The sequence below is a fragment of the Lacerta agilis genome, chromosome 14 (genome assembly GCF_009819535.1).
Source record: "Lacerta agilis isolate rLacAgi1 chromosome 14, rLacAgi1.pri, whole genome shotgun sequence".
Lineage (NCBI taxonomy): Eukaryota > Metazoa > Chordata > Lepidosauria > Squamata > Lacertidae > Lacerta > Lacerta agilis.
In genome coordinates, this window is record NC_046325.1 from 23,788,437 (window position 1) to 23,812,077 (window position 23,641).

The 23,641-nt window shown below is 39.9% G+C and overlaps 4 protein-coding genes across 4 annotated transcripts; all 4 read right to left on the minus strand.

Annotated features, from left to right (window-relative positions):
* Positions 1 to 5,410: 5,410 nt before the first annotated feature.
* On the minus strand, positions 5,411 to 6,355 carry LOC117058723 (olfactory receptor 6-like). The gene has a single exon (XM_033170067.1). The coding sequence runs from the start codon at positions 6,353 to 6,355 to the stop codon at positions 5,411 to 5,413; it is 945 nt and encodes a 314-aa protein (XP_033025958.1).
* A 5,560-nt stretch (positions 6,356 to 11,915) lies between these two features.
* On the minus strand, positions 11,916 to 12,868 carry LOC117057860 (olfactory receptor 6A2-like). Its single transcript, XM_033168698.1, has one exon. The coding sequence runs from the start codon at positions 12,843 to 12,845 to the stop codon at positions 11,916 to 11,918; it is 930 nt and encodes a 309-aa protein (XP_033024589.1). The 5' UTR covers positions 12,846 to 12,868.
* Positions 12,869 to 17,956: 5,088 nt separating this feature from the next.
* LOC117057861 (olfactory receptor 12-like) lies at positions 17,957 to 18,898 on the minus strand. The gene has a single exon (XM_033168699.1). The coding sequence runs from the start codon at positions 18,896 to 18,898 to the stop codon at positions 17,957 to 17,959; it is 942 nt and encodes a 313-aa protein (XP_033024590.1).
* A 2,193-nt stretch (positions 18,899 to 21,091) lies between these two features.
* On the minus strand, positions 21,092 to 22,024 carry LOC117057862 (olfactory receptor 12-like). Its single transcript, XM_033168700.1, has one exon. It carries the CDS (start codon positions 22,022 to 22,024, stop codon positions 21,092 to 21,094), a length of 933 nt encoding a protein of 310 aa, XP_033024591.1.
* Between the last annotated feature and the right edge of the window lie 1,617 nt (positions 22,025 to 23,641).

Below are 23,641 nucleotides of genomic sequence, written 5' to 3' on the forward strand. Positions count from 1 at the left end.
GATCATGGCAAATTCCTGCAAGAGTACATGTGCAGGTATTTCCCCAGTCTTGGCAGGCCGTATGGATATGACTAACTTAACATCATTAATTTCAATAGATCTACTCTGTTTATTCAAATCTTTTTCCATGTCATGTGGGAATTACCCATCCAAGAATTAATGACCCGTGCATTTTTTTGAAAGCTGAAAGAAAGATCTGTTCAGCGATATATTCAACAAATGTTATTTTTACCTACATATTTCCACATGAAAACAGTTACACAGATGTTGTCTTCTTTCTTTAAAAAGAATGGGATTATTTAAAAGAGGATTCATGAGCACATATCAGAAGAAGCTATAGTACCTATTATGACTGATAATGGCTTCCAGAGCCTCAGGCAGAGATGATATTATTATTATTATTATTATTATTATTATTATTATTATTATTATTATTATTATTATTCTCCACCCATCTGGCTGGGTTTCCCCAGCCATTCTGGGTGGCTTCCAACAAAAGATTAAAAATACATTAAAACACCAGTCATTAGAAACCTCCCTAAACAGGGCTGCCTTTAGATGTCTCCTATCATCTGCTACCCGATCATTTTAACTTCCCAGAATGGAAAGGGATTTAAAATAATGGGGCATCTGCATGAAGAGACAGTACTGTACCCCTGAGCTATGCACCCTTCCTGTTTTATTCCTTCTTCAGTGAATATAAGGGATACCTTCTGAGGTTGTGGAACTACAATTTTCATTAGCCCATTTTTTTTTGGCTACCCCAGAAAACTTACCAGGCATCATTCTATGATTACAAAGTAACAATGCAATTGTGCCTTCCTAGATCATACTAAAAGATTATCTATTCCACTCAATATTCTGTCTGAAGCAATGGTGAGCAAAATGCCCCAGGGAATCATGAAGAGCTAAAGAAGGTTATAATAATCATTTCAAGGAAATAGTTCTCAGAAGTGTCACTGAATTCAAAGGGGTTTACATCCAGGGAAACTGACAAATGATTCAATCCTGTAAACACTAATTTGGGAATAACTCCGTTGAAACCAATTTGATTTACTTTGGAGTAGATATTAATAGTATTGTGCTGCAATATGCAAAATAAAAAGTTTTATTTGTAGCAAACAAAGGTAACAGTACGAGCCTCTGATATTCACAATCCTCTTTTTCCCAGGCAGAAAGAAGATCCAAAACGGAAAGATTTCAGGTCTTCTCAGTGTCAATTAGTGCACAGTGTTAAGTAGCAACACATACCACAGTATATTTATAATTAATATTGAAATATTTGGGTTCTCAATCTCTCTCAGCCACCCCTCCTTTAAAATAGGCATATCATATACCTAATTTAGGGCTTTTGTTTTTATTCACATTAGCTTTATCTTACTGTATTATGAAAAAGCTTTAATAAAAATTTATTAAGAAAAGAAAGGATGTAAAGCCTTGTATGCCTATGGATATAAAATAGATAAATGCGTACTGCCCTATATTAATGTTATGGTTTATTCCACTAGAAAAACACAACACAAACACAACACTTATACTGGAAACATGACAACACGAAACTCATAGGTATGGTTTAAATTCTAAAGTACATGCTGATGTGCACAACTTGCAATCACTTTTGTCAAGTTTATCTTCCACTTTATTTTCAGAGATGCCTACATGTTTAAGAAGTAATTAAGTAATTAAGAAGGATTGGTTGGAGAAAATGAAATCCTCCCATTATAGTGTAACCATGTAGAGGCTGCTCTACTTGGCCAACCATTCATTCTAAATGCCTCATCATAAGATTCCAGTGATCTAACTGGGGTGGGTGGGGGTGGGGGAATGTTGCTGGAAACACAAAGCATAATGATTTAAAATGAACAGAATGGTATAGTGGGTATCCTTTCCATTGCTAATAAGAAAGAGAACACTACAATGGATGGATGGAAAGAATGGAGGGGATTGTGCTGGGAAGCTGCAGCTCTTCCTATCTACCTATTTTTATTTAATTAATTTTTATTTAATTTAATTAATTAGTTTTATACCAGGGTTATCCAACATGTCGATCCCTGGATGAAAGTGGCCAATCACGACCGTTTGAGGGATCCTTATCGCTTGTGTTGTTTAGAATCATGTCTCCACCCCCTCCCCCTCGTTCTTTTCCCGCATTGTGTTTAGTGGTCATTCCTTTGTTGTCTGCTGTAGCGTTGCATTCGTTTGTTAGCAGTTGAGTTGTTGGTGAGGGATTTCTGCACCTTTAATGTTAAAAAAAGCTCCAGAGGTTTGGGAAGCTCCCTCTAAAAAAGCTCAACAACAACTTTGAACTGTCCCCTAAAAAAAGCTTGACAACTCTGAACTCCCCCCCCCCCCAAAATGGGTAGATCATTGCCAGGTGTTTTTTTTCTCTCTTGGGAAATTGGACATCCCTGTTTTATACAACCACCTCCTTAGGCAGTATGACCCAGTGTTATTTTTCTGGGAAAAGGGGGAGTTCTGGAACTCACTGTGAACACCTCCCTTGTTCTTTTAGAATGGCAATGGTGCCCACCTGAGAGGTGCTGGAATTGAGTTCTGTTGAGTTCTGGCTGGGAAAAAGTCCTAGTATCACCAAAGGTTGTATCTCACCGACATGTCTTATGCAAAATAGATGCATTGACACCTATAAACATGACTAACTTCACTCCATTAATTCCATTTAGCCTACTGTGAATATTGCTTACAGTGTAATCCTAACCATACCTTCTCAGAAGCAAGTCCTATTGAATTCTGTTGGGCTTTCACCCAAGGAAGTGGAGTCTGGATAGCAACCGTACAGGGGTACAAACCTAAATGTTTTTGTTTTTGTTTAATTATGAACTTGAAAAGCAGTTGTTAGAACATATCTGCATGGAGAAAGACAATCAGTGACAACTTTGAATTGAATTCTTCAGTGTATGCATGCACATGAAAGTTCATACCAAGAACAAACTTAGTTGGTCTCTAAGGTGCTACTGGAAGGATTTTTTGATTTTATATTTTGTGTTAACACTTTGAATATAAAAGTATTTTAACAGTACTACTGGGGATCCAGTCAGCAGATCATAAAGGTACCAATTCACACTCCCATTGTTTGTCTTTAGCATTCATTATTCAGAAGTACACACTAATGAATCATTGCTTATGACACATACTATAGCTGTTGACTATCACTAGAACTAAACCACCTCATTTTAAAGCCATCTAATGTAGAAGTGGTTCCCAGACCCATATTCAGTGGCAGTGACTACTCTAAGTTCATTATGTATTACAGGAAGTTGAATGTATCCATACCTACTTTGTCCACACTGATCTGTAGGTTGTGCCTAACTAAGTTATGCACACAGTAAAGTCACTGAAATGGATGAATCGAAGTTAGTCATGTATATCAGCATCAATAAATCTACTCTGAGTAGAACTAGCATTGGATGCAACCTGTAGTTTTCTAAATTTCTATTTATACTTGTCAGCAAAACAAAACTCATCTTTTTCAGTGTAGAAAAGGTGCTCCAAATATCTGATCATATATATATATATATATATATATATATATATATATATATATATACACACACTTCAACTCTTTGTATTAATGTGTGCATATTAATGCATGCACACACACATAGAAACACAGACACCTATATCTACCAATCCACATCTGTTTAATTCTAAGGATTTATTAGATAGACAGACACACAGACATTATAAAGGATAATATAAATATATATGGTAAATTCATCAATAACATATGCATTCACCTGAATGAAGGGTAATCCACAGGGCTCACACAAGCTGCCAGTTATCCAGGAGGCATCAATACTATTGAGTAGAATGAAATCCTATGAAAATGGCAAACTAATGTAGATTATTGCCAAATGAAACAATGATACTGAATCCTTGCATTAAAAGGAATACAATTTTCAAGAGGCAATTCATAACTTAACCACCTACATCTTTGACCTTCTTATCTCATCTATCCTTGTGCCTAAAATTTCCTGCATCATGTTATCCCGCAAAAAAACATAAGACGGGAAACAGTACAGCCTGAGAAACAGCTTTACATTGTTTGGTGCTGCTATTTCAAGAGTCACTTCACACACACACAGGAGACCTAATCTATATCTCTGAACATTAGATAACCTTTGGGATATGTTTAATAACAATCAATTATTTACATATTTTCTCTCTTCCTCTCCTGCCAATAGCCTAGATCATAATTCTTGTTTACCTAACTTAGAGGTGGAAAATTGTTCCATGCACTTTTTAGGATGCGGATAAATGAACAGAGTAGTAGGCAAAGGAGATCCAAAGGGGCCTGCATCATATGGGAGCCTACAGGTCAACAAATTTTCAGTGTTTGTTCTAAAACAAACAAAGAAAAGTATCCCATTAGTCCTTCAGTTTATGCAGCTGTAAACAAAAGTCACCCTGTGTGCTCTGGCTAATGTTTTCAAACGCACTGGACTACTGGCAACCACTAGGGGAAGGTATTCAAGTATTAAATATATCTTTAAAATATTTTAAATCAACCGTAAACTAAAGGCAGATTAAAACATCTGATATTTCCTACATGTCTGAATAGGCTTGCCAAAACAAAAATGTTTTTAGCTACCATCGGAAACAATCCAGTGGAAGGGGCTGCCTGATGTCAGTAGATAGTGAGTTTCAATGTTTGCATGCTGCTATACCTAAAGATAAGGGACCCAGGTGGCACTGTGGGTTAAACCACAGAGTCTAGGGCTAGCTGATCAGAAGGTCAGTGGTTCGAATCCCTGCCACAGGGTGAGCTCCCGTTGCTCGGTCCCAGCTCCTGCCCACCTAGCAGTTCGAAAGCACGACAAAGTGCAAGTAGATAAATAGGGACTGTAAACAGCGTTTCCGTGCGCTGCTCTGGTTCACCAGAAGTGGCTTTGTCATGCTGGCCACATGACCCGGAAGCTGTCTGCGGACAAACGCCAGCTCCCTCGGCCTATAGAGCGAGATGAGCACCGCAACCCCAGAGTCGGACACAACTGGACTTGATGGTCAGGGGTCCCTTTACCTTTACCTATACCAAAAGATAAATTTCTTACAAATGCTGAATGACTATATGTGACACTTTAAATATTGCCAGTTCTGCAGCTTGAAGTGATAAAGTGGGCATCTATGGGGTAAAGCAACCTAGCAGGTAAACTAGTCCCAAAGTATTAAGGGCTTTCTTCCTATTTATTTCGTAAAATTTATATACTGCTGCATTTTCTGAGCACATGTGTTAAGTGCCAAAGGCACATGACTTTCTGCCTGCCAACACAGGTTATCCTTGCCCACACTGTCTTCATTGTTATATTTTAATAAATATAACCCTGTCTGAAGTCCTCATTTGAAGTGTGGTGCAAGTAAATATATGCCCTTCAGATGCACTGAAATGTAGATATTAGCCCATTCTCATTGATGAAGGTCCACGCACTGATTTTCTGAAGGCATCTTTGAATTCCTGATTCCTCAGGCAGTAGATGACTGGATTGAGAAGTGGTGTGAGGATGGTGTAGACAACAGACACCAGCTTATTGGCATAAAAGGAGGTGAGGGCTCTTGGCCGGGCATAGATGAAAATAGTGGCAGAATAGAAAATTGTGACTACCAGAAGGTGTGAAGCACAGGTGGAAAAGGCTTTGTGCTTCCCTTTGGCTGAAGGTATACGGAGAATTGTGGAGATGATGCAGATGTAAGAGGTGATTGTTACAGAGAGTGGGCCAATGAGAATGAGTAAGGCAAGAAGGAAATCAATGAGCTCAGCCAATGACATATCAGTGCAGGCCAAGTGGAGAAGTGGAGAAACATCACAGAAGAAGTGGTTGATAACATTGGGTCCACAGTAGCTCAAGCGTGAGATGAAGATGATCTTCCCCATGGCGGTGAAAAAGCCACTCAACCAGGATCCAGCTGCTAGACGAATGCATAAGTTTTGACTCATAATAGCAGGATAGCGCAATGGGTTGCAGATGGCAACATAGCGGTCATAGGCCATAACAGCTAAGAGGACACACTCAGTGCATGCCAAAGCCACGAAGAAGTACAGCTGAGCCATGCAACCTATGAAAGAGATTTCCCTCTTTTCTGCCACAAAGCCAGCAAGCATTTTGGGGACTGTGACGGAGACATACCAGATCTCCAGGAAAGAAAGATTACTCAGGAAGAGATACATAGGCTTATGAAGCTTGATGTTCATCCAGATTAAGGCAATGATCACCACATTCTCCATTATTGTCAGTGTGTAGGCAACCAGAAAAGTGGTGAATAACAAGAGCTGCAGCCTCAGATCTCCAGGAAAACCAACCAGGATGAATTCATTCACTTGTGTCCAGTTTGCCAGTTGCATTTCAAATGCTTCCTGGTATCATAGATGAAAGGCAGAAAGATATATAGAGAAGATTAAAACACATGACTTTTTCAAAAGCAAATGACATTGAGTGCCCTTTTACTCTGCAAATTTAATTTAATTTCTTTATTTCCTAAAATTTATTCACCAATTGATTGTAAAGGACCTGAAAGTGATCAGGAAAATGAGAAAACCATACAATCAGGAACTCTACTTTAAAGCACACAAAAGTTAAAATACTAAAATAGATTCAAATTAATTCAACTTTCTCTACATAACTGTTGTTGCATAGAGAGCTTTATGATTTCTTTATTCAGTAAACCATATTTCACAGGGTTGCATCCAGTCTAAATCCCATTCAAATCAACATGAAAGCCATAACTAAGTAAAGCCTTATTGATATCAGTAGGAACTGAGTTCAACTATAACTTAGGCTGTAATCCAAACACAACTTATAAGAAGCAAAGCTTACTCATCAAGCTACCATAGCCAGGTGGCCCACTCTACAGCCCAGGGCAGTGCATCTTGTTTCACTGCTCAGGGAAAAACAGGAAGTTCCACTTTGCCCTACTGCCCCTGCCCCTGTTCCCACCCACCTTCTCTTGCTCCCACCTGCTTTGCTGCTGTCACGTGCCCTGCCCCACCCTCTGCTGGCATAGAAGCGGCACTGCCATCGGTGCCAATTTTCAGTGAGATATTGCTCCAAAGTGGTGCCAATGTTGGCAGTGCTTCTCTGCCACTTGAAAAGGAGGTGAAACAGATGGACCACCTACAGACATGCCACCTGGAGGGGCTTCTGTCACCTGCCTCATGGCTGGGCCAGCACTGTCTACAGTGGATAGATTTTGAAGGACTGTCAGAGGACATTGTCCTCTCCTTGAGAATTGTCCAGTCTAGATTAAAGATAATGAATCAGAAAAAGGGAGAGCAGGAACCTTGAAGATACCCATCAGAAGTTAGTAGCACCTGGTCAAAAGTCTAATCCAGCACCGAAATCACCTGATTTCTTCTCCTCTATATTGAGATGTATTGGATTTCTATTTAAATTCTTGTAATTATTTCTAAATGTGTGTCTATACATATAAAGTACCATATGAAAATTTTATGCAAATATTTCATCCTCTTTTTTTGTGAATGGGAAGCCTCTATTTTTTGGCAATACATAATTGGCCATCCTACATTAAACGTAGACTTATTTCAGATTATACATACATAAGATGGTGCTGGATGCGACTCTTAATGCATAACCGATGACTTAAGTTTTTAATGAGTGTTGCTATCAAGTTGTTTACCAAAACTGATTCATAAATCCATGTTCATAAGCATGTAGGATAAATTTTATAACTGTAAAAGAAAATATATATACAGTATACTTATTCACAGCAACAGCAACTGGAGACAACACAATCATTTTGGCATGGTTAAAAAAATGAACACCCATAGTGGGACAGGAAGCCAATGCATCATTGCAACCCCAAATGGTGAGCATTAGACATTTTCAGTAGTACCAGGATTTCCCTTTGGTGCTGGTAATTGTCACTGCACTTATTTTGTCAACCTTTATTCAGAATGGTGACAGGCTGCACCTTTTGGCCATTTTAACCCCACTTATTACAATTACTGTAAGGAATATGGCTGGATTGACGCTGGCAAACCATGTCGATTCTGCCAAGGTTAGAAATACAGCACTGGCAAAACACGCTGACCCTGGAACGTCAGGATGGGAGACACAGGTCAGCGGAACAGCAAAACAAAGGAGTGGTGGAAAAGTACTGGAAAGTCACAAGATGAGCACGGGAGGGGTGCATGAGAGAGAGGCATGGAGGATAAGCATGTACGCAATGGAGATGTCATGTGGGGAAGTTTTGGGGTGTTGCCGGGGTGCCCTGTGTAGGAGCATGTCCTTATATGGTGTGGATGTACCACCATTGGGTTATATGTTTCCTTATTTGGTCCTTGAAGTTGTTACTGTGGGACTAATCATTAACCAGATTGCCAATAAAAGGGAGCCCTCGGGTGTGGCTCGGGGTTGCCTTCCCGTTGATACCATCCTGTCGTCATGTCATTTCTTTGCCGCTGCAACAAATTACCCTTCGATACATGCCAACTGAGCTGTGCCCCTGTCCTTTGCCATTATAAATTTGCCACCAAACATTTGTTAATTTTGAAGGTGCTTCAAGACTTTGTTGCAGGGCTAGCCTCAAGTAGAACAGCCAATGGTGACTCTCATCCCCCTCAAGTAAATGTTCACACTACCCAAACAAGCTGGTAAAGGTTTTGGGGCATCTTGAGGCATTATATTGCACAAGTGTTTGTCTCCCTCTCCAGCAGTAAAAATATAATAATGTTAGCTCGATGTTAGATGGCTCCCCTCCCCATACTTTAGTTAGTGGGTATTGCTGCATTTATTCATTTAATTCCAAAGAAATCATTTTAAAAAAATATTATCTTCTTTCTCAGGACCTCACATTGTGCACTAACATCCTTAGTTTTTTTTAGTTATTTACATTGTGAATGTCCTCTCCTACATCAGCAGTCAAACTAGAATGCATATACAAACAAGTAAATGCATATTTTAGAGATGCTTCCAAACATTCCAGTGTCATAATTATAAATTGGTTCATTTAAAATATATAATATGGCTGTTAGGTTCAATACTAGATACCTCACATTTATATTTCATTATCTATCCACCCATTTAAAATATCAAACATAATACCCTTCCATTTTAAAAAGTCAAGGGAAACTGATTAATAAATATTCTTCAATAAAATATTGATTTCCGATAATCGTATATTGACTCAGATAGGACTTGATTCTGAATGGACGTGCATAGGAACATGTGGTCAAGCTGCAATTCTATACTCAATTAATTTGGAGAAAGTCACACCAAACTCAGGAGAACTTACATCTGATCTCAAACAGCCTCACAGCTAAATAAGACAACCTTCTGAACAACATTTTAAAACTGAGTTATTAAAAAATAGTCTGTGCTACCAAAAATAAATTCAGCTGCATTTACTGATTTAACCTCACCAAAGACAAATTGAAATTCTTCTAAATATAATCTTGATACAACTGCATTTAAGGAAACAAACAAACTGCTTCCAAAAATTAATCTCATCTTATTTTTTTCCTAGTAAATTTACCACTTGGTGAATGGTTTTGTATATTCACTCTTGGACTAATAAGTACCACCTAGTTCTGTTCCATTGGTGAAAACTACTGATCTCAGAAAGCTGTCCTAAATGATACTAGCACACAAAACCCTTATTTTAAAATATACATAATAGGAACAGAACTGCAAACAAAACAACAACAGTGCATTAATTCAAAACCAAATACTGTTTGTCATACATAGAAAATGAGAAGTGCCTCTTTAATCCAAATATCAAATTTGAATTACCATATACAAATCATAAAAATGCACATGTGAAAGAATGAATACATTGCAAATACTTGCAGATGCTAATTTTGAGGTTTACTTACACAGCAGAGATGAAGAAACTATGGAAAGAATTTCTAGCTTCCCAAAAACTTGTTCAGACAAAAAGTTACAAGAAAATTGAAAAGAAAATAATAATCAAAAAGAGAAACTATTTCATCACTGATATATGGGCACCGCTGCTCATGAAGTGGAGTGATGATGGTCACAAATGTAAAAGGGCAGGGGAGATCAATGCAGAAATGATAGTCAGGCTGGGCTGAGAATCACACCATTGCTGAGTTTTTCAGAGATCTGCCCACAAAAACAGCAATAGGAAGGTTTCTATTATGTTCCTTTGGCAGCCTTTTCCGTTCTCCTTCCCTTGAGTTGCTGCACTTGGAACAAACTCCTAAAGAAAACTTGGAACAAACTACTAAACCAAACCTCTCAGCGGGTGCCACAGCTGTAAAAGCCCCCTCCTCTATCACCATCTGCTGCCCTGTAGATCGAACCTGGGATCTGCAGATACTCTGCCACTGAGTCACAGCCCTTTCCTAACACCTTCATCTCTAAACTCTATTAATAAAGTCTTCTCCTATGTTGACACCATCTGTCTCACTTGGGGGCACCCAAAGGAAAGCTGAGAGGCCATCCTTCTACTTGCCACGAAAGCATCCCAGTGACTCTGGGAAATGTTTTCTTCTTCTAGAAAATGCACTGACAATGCCCCTTGCTCTTAGGATGCTATCATTCATGAAAGCAGGGATGAAGAAAGCCTGGGAGAGTCTTTTAGTCCTCCCAGAACTATGTATCTGATTTAGCTAATATCAGGGGCAGGTAATTGAAGGAGGAGGGGGATGGCCAGGCAACGTTCAGCATAGCAGGGACTTACAACTGACATATAAAACTCCTGATGATATTTGGTGTGGTGGTTAGAGTGTTGGACTAGGACCTGGAAGAAAAGGGTTCAAATCCCTACTTAGTCATGAAGCTCACTGAACCATTCTCTCGGACAAACTTACCACATATGATTGTTGTGAAAGTAAAATACAGAGGGGGAGAACCATGTACACCAGCTTGACGCTTGAATAAGCAAAGAATCCACACACACACACCCAGCCAATCCTTTAAGAAAATAGCTTTAATTATAAAGTGTGGGTCTGAATCCAGCCTAGAGCAGGATAAGGTGCTTCACATCACTAAAACATACTTATGGAAAAACAAAATGAAGGAGGGAGAGAATGATGCAAACATATATAATGGGTGACAGGATAGCAGATACTGGAAAATGTCTTAAGCATGACGCTTAAGAGATTAGACCTCAAAACACTTGGTTTGAAATAGAGCTGCATATCCAAAAACTTTCCTAGTGTTGTTGCCAATTTCTGCATATCCTAGCTTGGAACTATATGGAAATAATAATAATAATAATAATAATAATAATAATAATAATGGATCTCATCTCAGATATGTTCATCTCATGTTCATCTCAAATAAAATGCTTATATTGCAGCTCCAAGAATTTCTCACACCAGTTTTGAACATTTTTTCTTCTTCTTATGATACCAAAAGCATTTGTTTAACTCCCCCCCCCTGCCGCCATGTTAATGCTTACTAAATATTTAGATGTAAAATTCCAGGGACCGGTGGGCAAGATTAGTGTCACTCCCAACATTCAGGGGAAAGTAAGCCATATAGTCCTATCTTATTTAAAAACAATCTTCTTCAACAAAGCTTTTGGCTGATTAACATCTGATGCGCTTTAAAATGCAATGGGAAATGGAGAAATATTGGTTTGTTATTGTTCTTATTTTTACTATAGCTGTTTTATATATATATTGTAATCTTATGAACTGCCCTGGGATCTGCGGATTAAGGGTGGGGTGGTATAAATAAAATAGAAAATACAGTAGACCCTCAGCTTTGGATAATGAAAGCAACAAACCGGGAAGTATATTTCTGGATTTTGCCACTCATACATGCGCAGAAGTGCTCTACGCACCGCACATGTGCGCAGAAATGTTTCCACTGGTTGCGGAAACTTTGTGATATGGACGGACCTCTGGAATGGATCCCACCCGCAACCGGAGGTACCACTGTATAAGTATTAGGAACTGTCTCTTTGCCTTATGCTTAATGTAGAGAAGGTCCATGAACTGTTTTGCTGAGGGCATCCTTGAATTCCTGATTTCTCAAGCAGTAGATGACTGGATTGAGAAGCGGTGTGAGGACTGTGTAGACAACGGACACAAGCTTGTTTGAGTTAAAGGAAGTGAGTGCTTTTGGGCGGGCATAGATGAAAAGGGAGGCAGCATAGAAAATGGTGACTACCAGAAGATGTGAGGCACAAGTGGAGAAAGCCTTTTGCTTCCCTTTGGCTGAAGGGATGCGAAGGACGGTAGAGATGATATAGAAGTAAGAGGCAATTGTCACAGAAAGGGGGACCAGGAGAATGAGTAAGGCCAACAGGAAGTCAATGAGCTCAGCCAATGACATATCAGTACAGGCCAGGTTGAGAAGTGGAGAAACATCACAGAAGAAGTGGTTGATAATGTTGGGTCCACAGTAGCTCAGGCGTGAGATGAAGAAGACCTTCCCCATGGCGATAAAAAAGCCACACAACCAGGATCCAGTTGCTAGCCGAATACAGAGGTCTTGACTCATTATGGCTGGATAGCGCAATGGGTTGCAGATGGCAACATAACGGTCATAGGCCATAACAGCTAAGAGGACACACTCAGTGCATGCCAAAGCCAGGAAGAAGTACAGCTGAGCCATGCAACCTATGAAAGAGATTTCCCTCTTTTCTGCCACAAAGCCAGCAAGCATTTTGGGGACCGTGACAGAGACATACCAGATCTCCAGGAAAGAAAGATTACTCAGAAAGAGATACATAGGCTTATGAAGCTTGATGTTCATCTGGATTAAGACAACGATCACCACATTCTCCATTATTGTCAGCGTGTAGATAATTAGGAAAAGCATAAATAGTGACATCTGTAATTCAGGGTCTCCAGGAAAACCTACTAGGATAAATGTATGTGTCCTGTTCTCCCATTTCATCCTCAATAATATGTTGTTGCTGTTTAGAGCTGCAATAATATTCAAAGTTCAGATTTCACAATTTTATAAATACATATTATTCAGCACCAAATCACATTCAAAATTAATAGATAAATCAGTATCTTGTTGCATCATATTTCTTAATCTGCTAAAATCCCATTGTCTATAAAGATTTACCAGACTGAGTCAGAAAACAATGGCACAGTTCTGCATCTGCAGAAATCCCACCACATATTACAATGCAATAAGGATTATGAGCATGAAAGAAGCCATTGGTTTCTCTTTAGGTATGGTGATAGTCTTGAACATTTTAACTTCTGAGGGAAGAAAATGCTTGACAGCATGTTCAGAAATAACCCAGATTTTCTGATGTGTGTGAAAGGTGTTGTTCGCTATAGAAGCACCACACAGGACCTAGGGAGCAAAGGATTTATGTGGAGAGAGCTAGAGAGTGAAAAGCTTAGTGGCATTGCTAAATCATTTTGGAAGAAGGGGATTGTAATAGACAAGGTACAGCAACATAACCTTCCCTTTTTAAGAGCTACAGCTCATCATAGGGGTCTAACTTGGAAGAAGCCATAGTACAGTTATACAGTAGAACACATGTTTTGTATGCAAAATTTCCCAGCTTCAGTCTCTGGTGCAGGGCTCATAAATGATTCCTGCTTCAAATCTTAGAGAGCTGCTAGTCAGTACCGACAACATTTCACTACAGGGATTTACTTACTTACTTACTTAAGACCATCAAAGCAGTGTACAATGTCCAACATACTGTAGTTCTATGTTTCTAAGTAATGTTAGCTTTAGATAAGCAATGCCCAATATACCCAGTGGTGTTCTTATTCAGTTTTATGAATTGGGTCCATCCATTTAATTACAATGAGTGGATGACATGGGTGACAGATTTCTCTGCCTTTGATTTATTTATTGGGGGGGGGGTGAAAGAGGGGGCAAAAATGCTTACATTTTTTCCAGGGGACGAGGCAACACTGATCTGCTTAAAAACACTATAATGAATAATGGAAAAGCATATCCTTCCTATTATCTTGTTCCTTGTCCACAGTACAGGTGGAAGTATGCAGAATAGAAAATGCTCTGTACAGAGTGTAATTCGAGCAAGCCAGTTAGGCAGAAAGCCAGCCACTGCTGCCACTGCCTGGCTGTATAACTGCTGGGATAGCCAGATACTGAACTAGCTAGATAGGACCACCCTTGACCATGCGCAAGCGTGCACAATAGCACACACGCACACACATGAAAAGGAGGGGGGAATTTTGAAAGAACCACTCAACTTGTTGCAACATACGGGCTAACTAAAATGCTGCTTTCTGTACATACTTGAGACAATTTGTGCAATTTTTGCCTCATTCCTCTGAAGTTGGAAAAATGTTCTCAAGATAATTCTCCCCATGAAAATGAGATTCAAAGGCATGGGTAGGTGGGAAGGTATTTCACAACAGTGGCCTTGCATTACCAAAATCCCATTTGCTCAGATTTATATAATTCTAAAACAAATGTTATACATCAAGTATCCACTTTCATGCACATCCTTTTTTCTTTTTATTTCTTTTTAAAAAAAAGAACAATTCACATAGATTCATTTTGTAAAGTGTTAGCTGATATAAAAAGGAGACATCTGATTGTTCTGCATTGCAAAGATTTGGCATCATTATTGACAAAGTTTACTTACATAGCAGTACATCCACAGGATAACTTGTTAGTTTCCACCCCCAAATATATATACGTATATCTGTAAAGGCAAACAATGCGAGTCTTTTTGTGGTTGTGCCAAAGCTGTAGAGAAGAAAAGTCTCTCTGGATCACTTTTGCAGGCTTACTGGTCTGCTGCATGTGAAGGAAAGCTGGGATGTAATGCAAAGAGACTCATGATAGATGTGTGAGGTAATATTGTTTCTTCCACAACCCAAGGTCAGTCAGTCATAAAATGTCTGGGGAGTTTGCTTGAAGTTCCTCTGGCCCTCTCCTTTTTTTTTTTCTTTCTTGTTTCCTCTGGTCATAGCAGCTGGAACACAATCATCAACTCTACTACTCTATCACATGTATTAGCACAGTTCAGCTCAAATTTGTCAATCTTTAATGCTTGAAGTTAAGCATTATAGTAGGCATAGTTATAGACTACATTTCCCATAAATACAGTTGTGCTCACAGTGATTCACATTTAAAAAGAATAAATGCAGTAGTAATATTGATAAATGTTTAGGGAGGCTTTTAATGTTTAATAGATTATTGCATTTAAATGTTCTGTTGGAAGCTGCCCAGAGTGGCTGGGGAAACCCAACCAGATGAGCAGGGTATAAATAAATTATTGTTATTATTATTACTATTACTATTAGTAGTAGTAGTAGTATGTCACTGCAACACAACACTAACAGAAAGTCACTAATTAACAGTTCATTTAGCATACACAAAAAAACAAATGAGCATAAAACTTGCCAGTATGCCAGGTAAAAAATATGCAATAACATCACATCCAAAAGTAGCCGCAAAACTGGTAAAACCCCCTCCCCCAATCTTTAATACATGAAGCCCAAATGCTGGAAAATCATGCACAAATTCTTCTGGGAAAAGCCCCCTTTTAGTTAAATACTGCAATGTGCTTAATGTTTCTGAACTCTAGCCCTTTGCTGTGTGTGCATATTGAAGGGTGAAAGGATGGTGGTTTACCCAAAGCTCTGCCAATTAGCAACCAAAAAGCCATCTCACTCAAACCTTGTACCACTTCTTGACAAGCAGCTCTTATTAAATGTTAGTAGAATATGTGCTCACCTGGGGCTCGGGGTGGGGGTGGGGTGGGCATTTGCTGTACATGGCCATGGTTGGTCCAGAGAGGCCACCAATTTCTGGCACAGTTAGCAAGGGATAGCCACCTGGAGCTGCCCACACACAGCCATGCCAAACCTTCCAGATGTGGGCAGGCACCACCCATTAGATTAATCAGGGGCAATGACATGACGACTGTGCTCAGCCCACCTCTGGTGTACATAAGGGGATGACTAGGTACAGGCCACCTTCTTTGCCGCCTTCATGGGAATTTTTCACCCACCCACCTACCCAGTCTGTTAGGGCCCTGCCCAGTAGGGGAATATAGAGAATTTGTTTCCAGCCCTTTCACCTGGGTGCCTTTTAGACACAGGTGTCAGGGTGTTGCACTGGCAAAGGAATGATGCGACGGACAGGATGGTTTCAACCGGGAAGGCAACCACGAGCAGCGCCCGCGGGCTCCCTTTTATTGATCATTTTACATAGTACCCTGTTTCTCCTAAAATAAGACATAGCCATAAAATAAGCCATAGCAGGATTTCTATGCATTTGCGAAATATAAGCCGTTCCCCAAAAATAAGCCATACCCCAAAAATAAGCCATAGTGAATTGGTACCTCCCATTAAAACAGCTTGGAGGTGTGGCTATGCAGCGTACCAATGTGACGCGGTTAAAATAAGACATCCCCTGAAAATAAGCCATACTGTGTTTTGTTGAGCGAAAAAATATATAAGACGGTGTCTTATTTTAGGAGAAACACGGTAGTTAAAGATTAACCTTCAGGCACAGTTTCACGAACCAAAAAAGGAAAAACCCCACCCAAAGTGGGACACTCACACCGTATATGGTAATGCTCCTGCCCTGGGTTCCTTAGGTGACACCCCCAGACTCCTCCCATGACATCTCCATTGCGTATGTGCTCTTCCTCCATGCCTCTCTCACATGCGCCCCTCCCGCTGGTCACCCTGTGACTTTCCAGTACTTTCCCAGCCACCCCAGCACTATTACAAGCATCCTCTTTGTTCTCCTGTCCCTGCCTAAACACGTGTTTCCCAACCTGGCGCCTCTATCAGCGTGGCTTGCCAGCGCTGCTTTTCCAACCTTTTCCAACCTTTGCAGAATTGACGTGGCTTGCCAGCGCCAATCTGACCACAATCCCCACATCAGGGACCTCTAGCAATACAATTAGGCTTTCATGCTTTACAAGGCAAAGTAGGACAATTTTGCTGGTCCCAGGCTCTCCACCTTCCCCATCTGGAGCTTGTGTCTTATATCTGACCCTGAGCTTACAGGATTTTGATAACTGAATAATAATGTAATTCGAGACAACGGGGCAAGTGTAGCATAGCATTTGATGTGGCAAAGGACCAGGGAGATCAGGGTTAAAATTCTTGCTCAATAATGAAACTTTGTCAGTGACCTTGAGTCAGTAACAATATCTCAGGTGGTTCTAGATGACCCATTTATTAAGCATTCATCCTTATTTGTTTGCAGGGAAGTTAGATGCAGGTGTAGGAAGGGGGGCGGTGGGCAGTCCAGACAGGGTGTCATCCCTGAGGGGGGTGACAAAATCCCCCTGGGTGGATCACCGCTGTGCTGATTGCCCCCTGGGCTTATCACCACACCCCGTGGGTGGATTGTCCTGCCCCCGGGTGCAAAGCACATGTGCCACTCCGGGTGCCCAAACGGCTAGCTCTGCTGCGGGTTAGATGTTGACTACTTATTAAGCCTTCATTCTGATTTGTGGCATGGGGTGGGTGGCAAGTTATCATGTTGCACCAGACGCATGAGTCAATCACCCATCTCTTACTACCCTCCTGAGAAAAACCCCACCCCACCCTCCCACTATATATAAGGGTCTGGTGACTTCTGTTTCAGTGTATCTGAAAGTGTGCATGCACATGAAAGCTTATACCAAGAACAAACAGTTGGTCACAAGATGCTACTGGACATTTTTTATTTCATTTTTATTTCTTTTTTCTATAAAACATCTGTTTTTAAAAATAGAAGTTAGCAATTTTGGGGGTGGGAGGTGCCTTCCCTAGGGTGCAAAATAACCTGGCACTGCCACTGCTTTCTTGAGTTCAGTCAGCTTCCACAGCCAGCTAGTATGAGCAATTTATGCTGGTGTATGTTCAGAACAGTTCAGTACTGGCTAAGGCATCAGTTAGCTAGCTGAGCCAGAGATTCCATGTTGGTCACCCCAGTGGGTCTTGCCATAGGATTTCTCCCTGTGTAAAACAGAATATTGAGAGTTCTGATTACAAATGAAGATTTTCTTCTGGTTTGGCTTGGTTTATGGGATTTAACCCATAAGGTTTTGTCAGATTTTATCTGTTCATGGAAAAGAGCCTCTTTTTCCCCAGAGTCCTTTTGAGAGCTGCTTTGACATCTTTGTTCCTAAGGCTGTAGATGAGGGGATTTAGCATTGGAATGACTAGAGTGTAAAACACAGAGACAATTTTGCTTTGAGCAGGGGAGGACATGGCTGCAGGCTGAGCATAAATAAAGAAGACTGTCCCATAAAAGATAGTCACTGCTGTTATGTGAGAGGCACAGGTAGAAAATGCTTTTCGCCTAGCCTCCGCAGATTGAATCTTGAGAATGGTGGAGAGAATGTAAGCATAGGAGGTGAATATCACCACTGTGGTGATGGCAATGATCACGTTGCAGAGGGAGAACATCACAGCTTCGTTGAGATATGTGTATGTAGTGGCAGCGTTCATTACAGCAGGGACATCACAGAAGAAGTGGTTGATTTTGCTGAGGTTGCAGAATCTCAAACGGAAAGAGACACTTGTCTGAATCACTCCGTTTGTACAACCGCAAGCATAGGAAGTGGCCACCAGACGATAGCAAGACTTCTTGGACATCTTAGTTGGATAGAGGAGTGGGTAGCAAATGGCCATGAAGCGGTCATATGCCATGACTGCTAAAAGAAACCCTTCTGTAGTAACAAAGATGGTGAAGAGCATCAACTGGGCAACACAGCCTTCATAAGAGATGATGTTCTTCTCCTCGAAAAAATTCGCTAGAGCTTTAGGAGCAATGGCGGAGGAATAGCAGAGGTCCAGGAAAGACAAGTTTTTAAGAAAGTAGTACATAGGGGTGTGGAGCTGAGTGTCAGCACTTATGACAGCAATCATACCACCATTCCCTATCACTGTGGTGATGTACAGCACCAGAAAAGTGATGAAAAATGTTACTTGCAGCTCTGGGAGATCTCTGAACCCCACCAGGATGAACTCAGAGGCTGTGCTGCAGTTGTCCATGATAGGTTCCTGAAATAAATTAAAACATTTTAATGATACACAGCAGACATCCCTTGTTTGGCCAGCCACTGTTAGGAATAAGTTCATCAAATCATTCTGGTGTGGTTGAATTATATTTCCCTTTGTGCTGTCTACATTTATTTTCCTCTTTTTGATAAGTTAATGTTATGCCTTCCTTTTACATCACTATTGATATGATATATCTCAATCACTTAGAGAAAGAAAAAGAAAGAAAGAAAGAGGGGATTTCTTTTCTCATTAGAGCTTGTCATGGTGCTCTCTAGATGTTGTTGGCTGGGGCTGATGGGAGTTTGGGAAGGGAGTGTCAGACAACATATGGAAGACACCAGTTTGGCTAGGTCTTAAATTCACTTGTCTCTCTTTAACATCTAAAGGGGGGATATGGCTCCTGCTCCCAAAAATGTCTTTCTTGATCCTTATATCTTCTCTTTCAACTCAGTGGCTAACCACAAACACACATTCAGCTTCAGTGCAGTAACTCATACTAAACATTCCCTTCCCCATCTCCCTCCACTGTCTCCCTCCAGGCATCTTCTACCCAAATATTGAGTCTAACACCATGTTTAATTTATTTCCATGTTAAATTATTTGGGTTGCTTCAGTTTTATTCCTATAGGCAGCAAACCTAAACACAGTTGCCTGAAATTAAATGTGGTTCAACCCTGCGGGACTTACTTCTGAGAAGACATACATAGGATTGCTCTGTTGGCCATTAGGCATAACCAGAATAAAATGCATGGTACTGCCAAGATACCAGTTAGTCACTTCTTTGAACCCAGAACATGTTCTATCTCTACAACACAAATAATAGCATGATGCTTGGAACAATTAGCATTGAAAGGGTGGAAGAAAATAAGGAATCTTTATAAAGCCATGGCCATGATGGTAAAACTGATGTAAAGATTAAGGGGGGAGGAACCCTACATTTTTTGCAATAAAATAAAATACTTCTTGAATTCAATGAAGCTTGCACCCAGATAAATGGGGTTAGGTTTACAGTCTGATCTGGGGTGGGGAAGATTTCAGAAAAGCCAAATCTCTGCATCAAACTCATTAAATAAGTCAGCAGCCCCACATGCTTTTGCAGAGTTGTCAAAATGTGAAATGATAAAACTTACCCAAGAGGTGGATGGGGTAGGCGGAAAGTCCAACCCCATCAAGTTGTTCTGCAAGAAAGCCTCAACAGTAGCGTTTGCAAGAATTTATAATAAATGAAGTCTTGCAGACCTGAGGGTTAATTTATTCCCCACAGTATCATAAAGTTAACTGCTTGAGAGCAATTAAACCTACATGGTGTATGTTGTAGATATATGTACATACCTACATATTATATACAGTATATTAAATGCACCATGTTTGAACATAAGAAATTTTAGTATCCCTATTCAGATAATATTGACTTCAGAGCAATTCACATTCCGATATATATATATATATATATATATATATATATATATATATATATATATAAAGTTAGGTGCCAGATTAAAGACTAAGCCTCAAAGGATACTGTTTTAGGCATATCCAATAAATGCATTTACCTTAGACCTTTCACTTGTCCCAGATTTTTAAGACACGATGAAATTGTTGAATTACAGGGCAATCTGAGTCATTCTACTCAGAAGTAAGCCCCTATTAGTTTACTCCCCCCCCCCCGCAGTAGTTTCATAAGTTGACTAACATTTCTCGAGCAAATGGGCACATTGCCCTCTGGGAGGCAGTCCTCTATTGGTGTCAGGCAGCAGCCTATGAATAGAAGCAGGCAACAACAACATTTTATTTATTTATTTATTTAGTGAGTGAGTGTGTTTGCAATAAAAGGGGTGGGGAAGGCAAAGGAAAATGGTTTTTTGAAACCTGCTTCCTTAGTTATATGCATATATTGACTGCACTGTGTGTCTAGGTTGGCAAGCTTTCTTGAGTGTTGCATTGGATTGGTTTCCCTGGTATATTTGGCATGGATTCATTTGAACTGCTTTCTTGTGTCGTGTGCTTTGCATGTAATTGGAGCTCTTCTTGTCAAGCAGGAAAAATCCAAATTTTCCTTCAGATTGGTAGACTTATGATATAATGGGCCAAACTAGAGATCCTATACACTCTTACATTGGAGTAAGTCCCAATGTGCTCAGTAAAATTTACTCATTGAGTAGACACACAGTTAAAAACACTGTATCAACAGACAAAGCCTTTCCTTTTGAGTTGCCTGATTACAGCCTGTTTGACCTCCTTGTTCCTTAGGCTATAGATGATCGGATTCAACATTGGAATGACAACTGTGTAGAAAACTGACACCACTTTCCCTTGATTGGGAGAGGACATGGCCCCAGGTTGAGCATACATAAAGAAGACTGTCCCAAAGAATAAGCTTACTGCCATCAAATGGGAAGTGCAAGTTGAGAAAGCTTTGTGTCTCCCCTTGCCAGACGGTATGTGCAAGATGGCAGTAACAATGTAAATGTAAGATACTAGGACAATTATGGCTGTGGTCACAATGATGAGACCACAGACTGCAAGGAGCACCATTTCATTCACAAATGTGTCTGAACAGGAGGCCTTCATGACCGCAGGGACATCACAAAAGAAGTGGTTTACGTGAGTTGGGCCACAAAATGCCAAACTAAATGTAAACCCGGTTTGGGTGCAGCAGTTGACACAACCAAAGAAGTAAGAGATGCACACAAGGCACATACACCTCTTCTTGGACATAATGGTATGGTAGAGAAGTGGGCTACAGACAGCAATGAATCGGTCATATGCCATCACAGCCAGGAAAAAGGCCTCTGTGGTTCCAAAGAGAGAGAAGAAGAACATCTGGGTTGCACATCCATTGTAGGAAATGGCCATGTCCCCCGTTGCAAAGCTCACCATGGCTTTGGGAGTGATGACTGAAGAGTAGCAGATATCCAAGAAGGACAGGTTCTTTAGAAAGTAGTACATAGGAGTATCGAGTTTGGAATCGGAACTGGTGATTACGATCATACCAGCGTTTCCCACCAGAGTGATGGTGTACATCAGCAAAAAAAGCATTAAGAAAACTATTTGCATTTGTGGCTGACCCTTAAAGCTCACCAATACAAATTCAGTGACCTCAGTATGGTTTGCCATAGCTTAGTTATGACAAGGTGGAAAGTCGGGGGGAAGTGTCTTCAAATATCCTTGTATTTACAAACTTCAGAAATGAGTGCTTAAGTATACAATCCTCACAGTGGTGGATGCCAAAGGCATAGGAGCACTCTACTGCTACCTTGCATCAGAAATATAGGTGCTTTGTAAAATGTTAGTAACAGAAACCTAAATGGGAATACAAAGGGAGAGAGGGAGAGAGAGAGAGAGAGATTACACAACAGTGGTTCCTAAAGTAGGTAGTAGTACTGACCCTTGTGGAGGATTCCCTATATTAGCGCTAAAAGCCAAGGGGGGACAGGTGGATGCTGGAGCGTAAATGACTATCAAACTTTGAAAAGGTGGTATCACTGGATCAAGTTGAATAATGTTGTTGAATTAATTAAACTAAATAGTTTTAATTTGATTTTTTTTAAAAGCAGGAAACATGACTTAAAGAGAATGCATCATTGGGCTAACAACAACAAATGCACACCAGTCTTAACTGAATTTTGAATAAATGTGAAATTAATTGTTACTGCTTTCATTTTATTGTGTTATCATCTTCTTTAATGGTTCATGGAAACCACAGTTCTGAATGATGATTTTCATAGGGTAGCATAGGGTATACTTTGATGGATGTCGTATAGTCAGCTGAGTCACACCATTGAATTAAATCATCATCAGGATGAAAACAGTGTCTAATGGTGGTTTTGAGTCTCAGTACAAACTAAAAAAAAAGATAATGCCCTGTGAATGACTAGCCAGTTGTATAACAAAAAAGACCAAAAGAGAAAACATAGAAAATGAAAAGTTCAATATATATCAGTACAATAAACATCCATGGAAATGCCTGTTGATTGCCTGATATTAAAACACATAGGAGGAGGGGAAAGCCAAATAGAGGATTAATTTGGATTTTGAGAATTTGCTTGAAATTAAGAGTGCAGTTACATGAATTAATAGAAAAAGGGCATAAACAAGCAAGGGAAGTATATGTGTCTCAACAAGTAAAACAGTATCATTAAAATGAAGAAAACAAACTGAATAATAAAAAGTGATGGGGCAAGAAACAAAGAGGAATCCAACAGCATGAACCCGCTTAAGAGAAAATCAACTTGTTGTGTACCAAGGAAATCAACTAGTTACCATTAAAATGTTTTGAAGCAGTGGCTTTCCATTACATATTCTAATCTATTCATTGGAAAACCATTATATCCAAATAAATGGGAAAATTTCCCTGCTACTGTTACAGTAAAAATACAGCCAAAGAGCTTTGTGGAATATTAAGGACTAACACATTTGCAGATATAATGGAAAATACTCTATTCCAAAAAAGTTTTTAGCATTGGGGCATTTCCACCAACATGAATAAATGAGCCAAGGTTTCCACAGCCCTTTCAACATAAAGTGGAAAGGGAGGGATTAGTTTTTGACAGCCTGACTGGCATCTTAGTATGGTGTAAGATATCATAGACTATAATTCACTTCATCAGTTTCTTCTGAGAAAGTGGAGTCTTGACTGTGAAGAATTACATCACAATGAATTTATTTGTCCTTTTTGTTTTCATTATATCTCTTAATTATAAAACATTTATTACCACATTTATATATTACTAG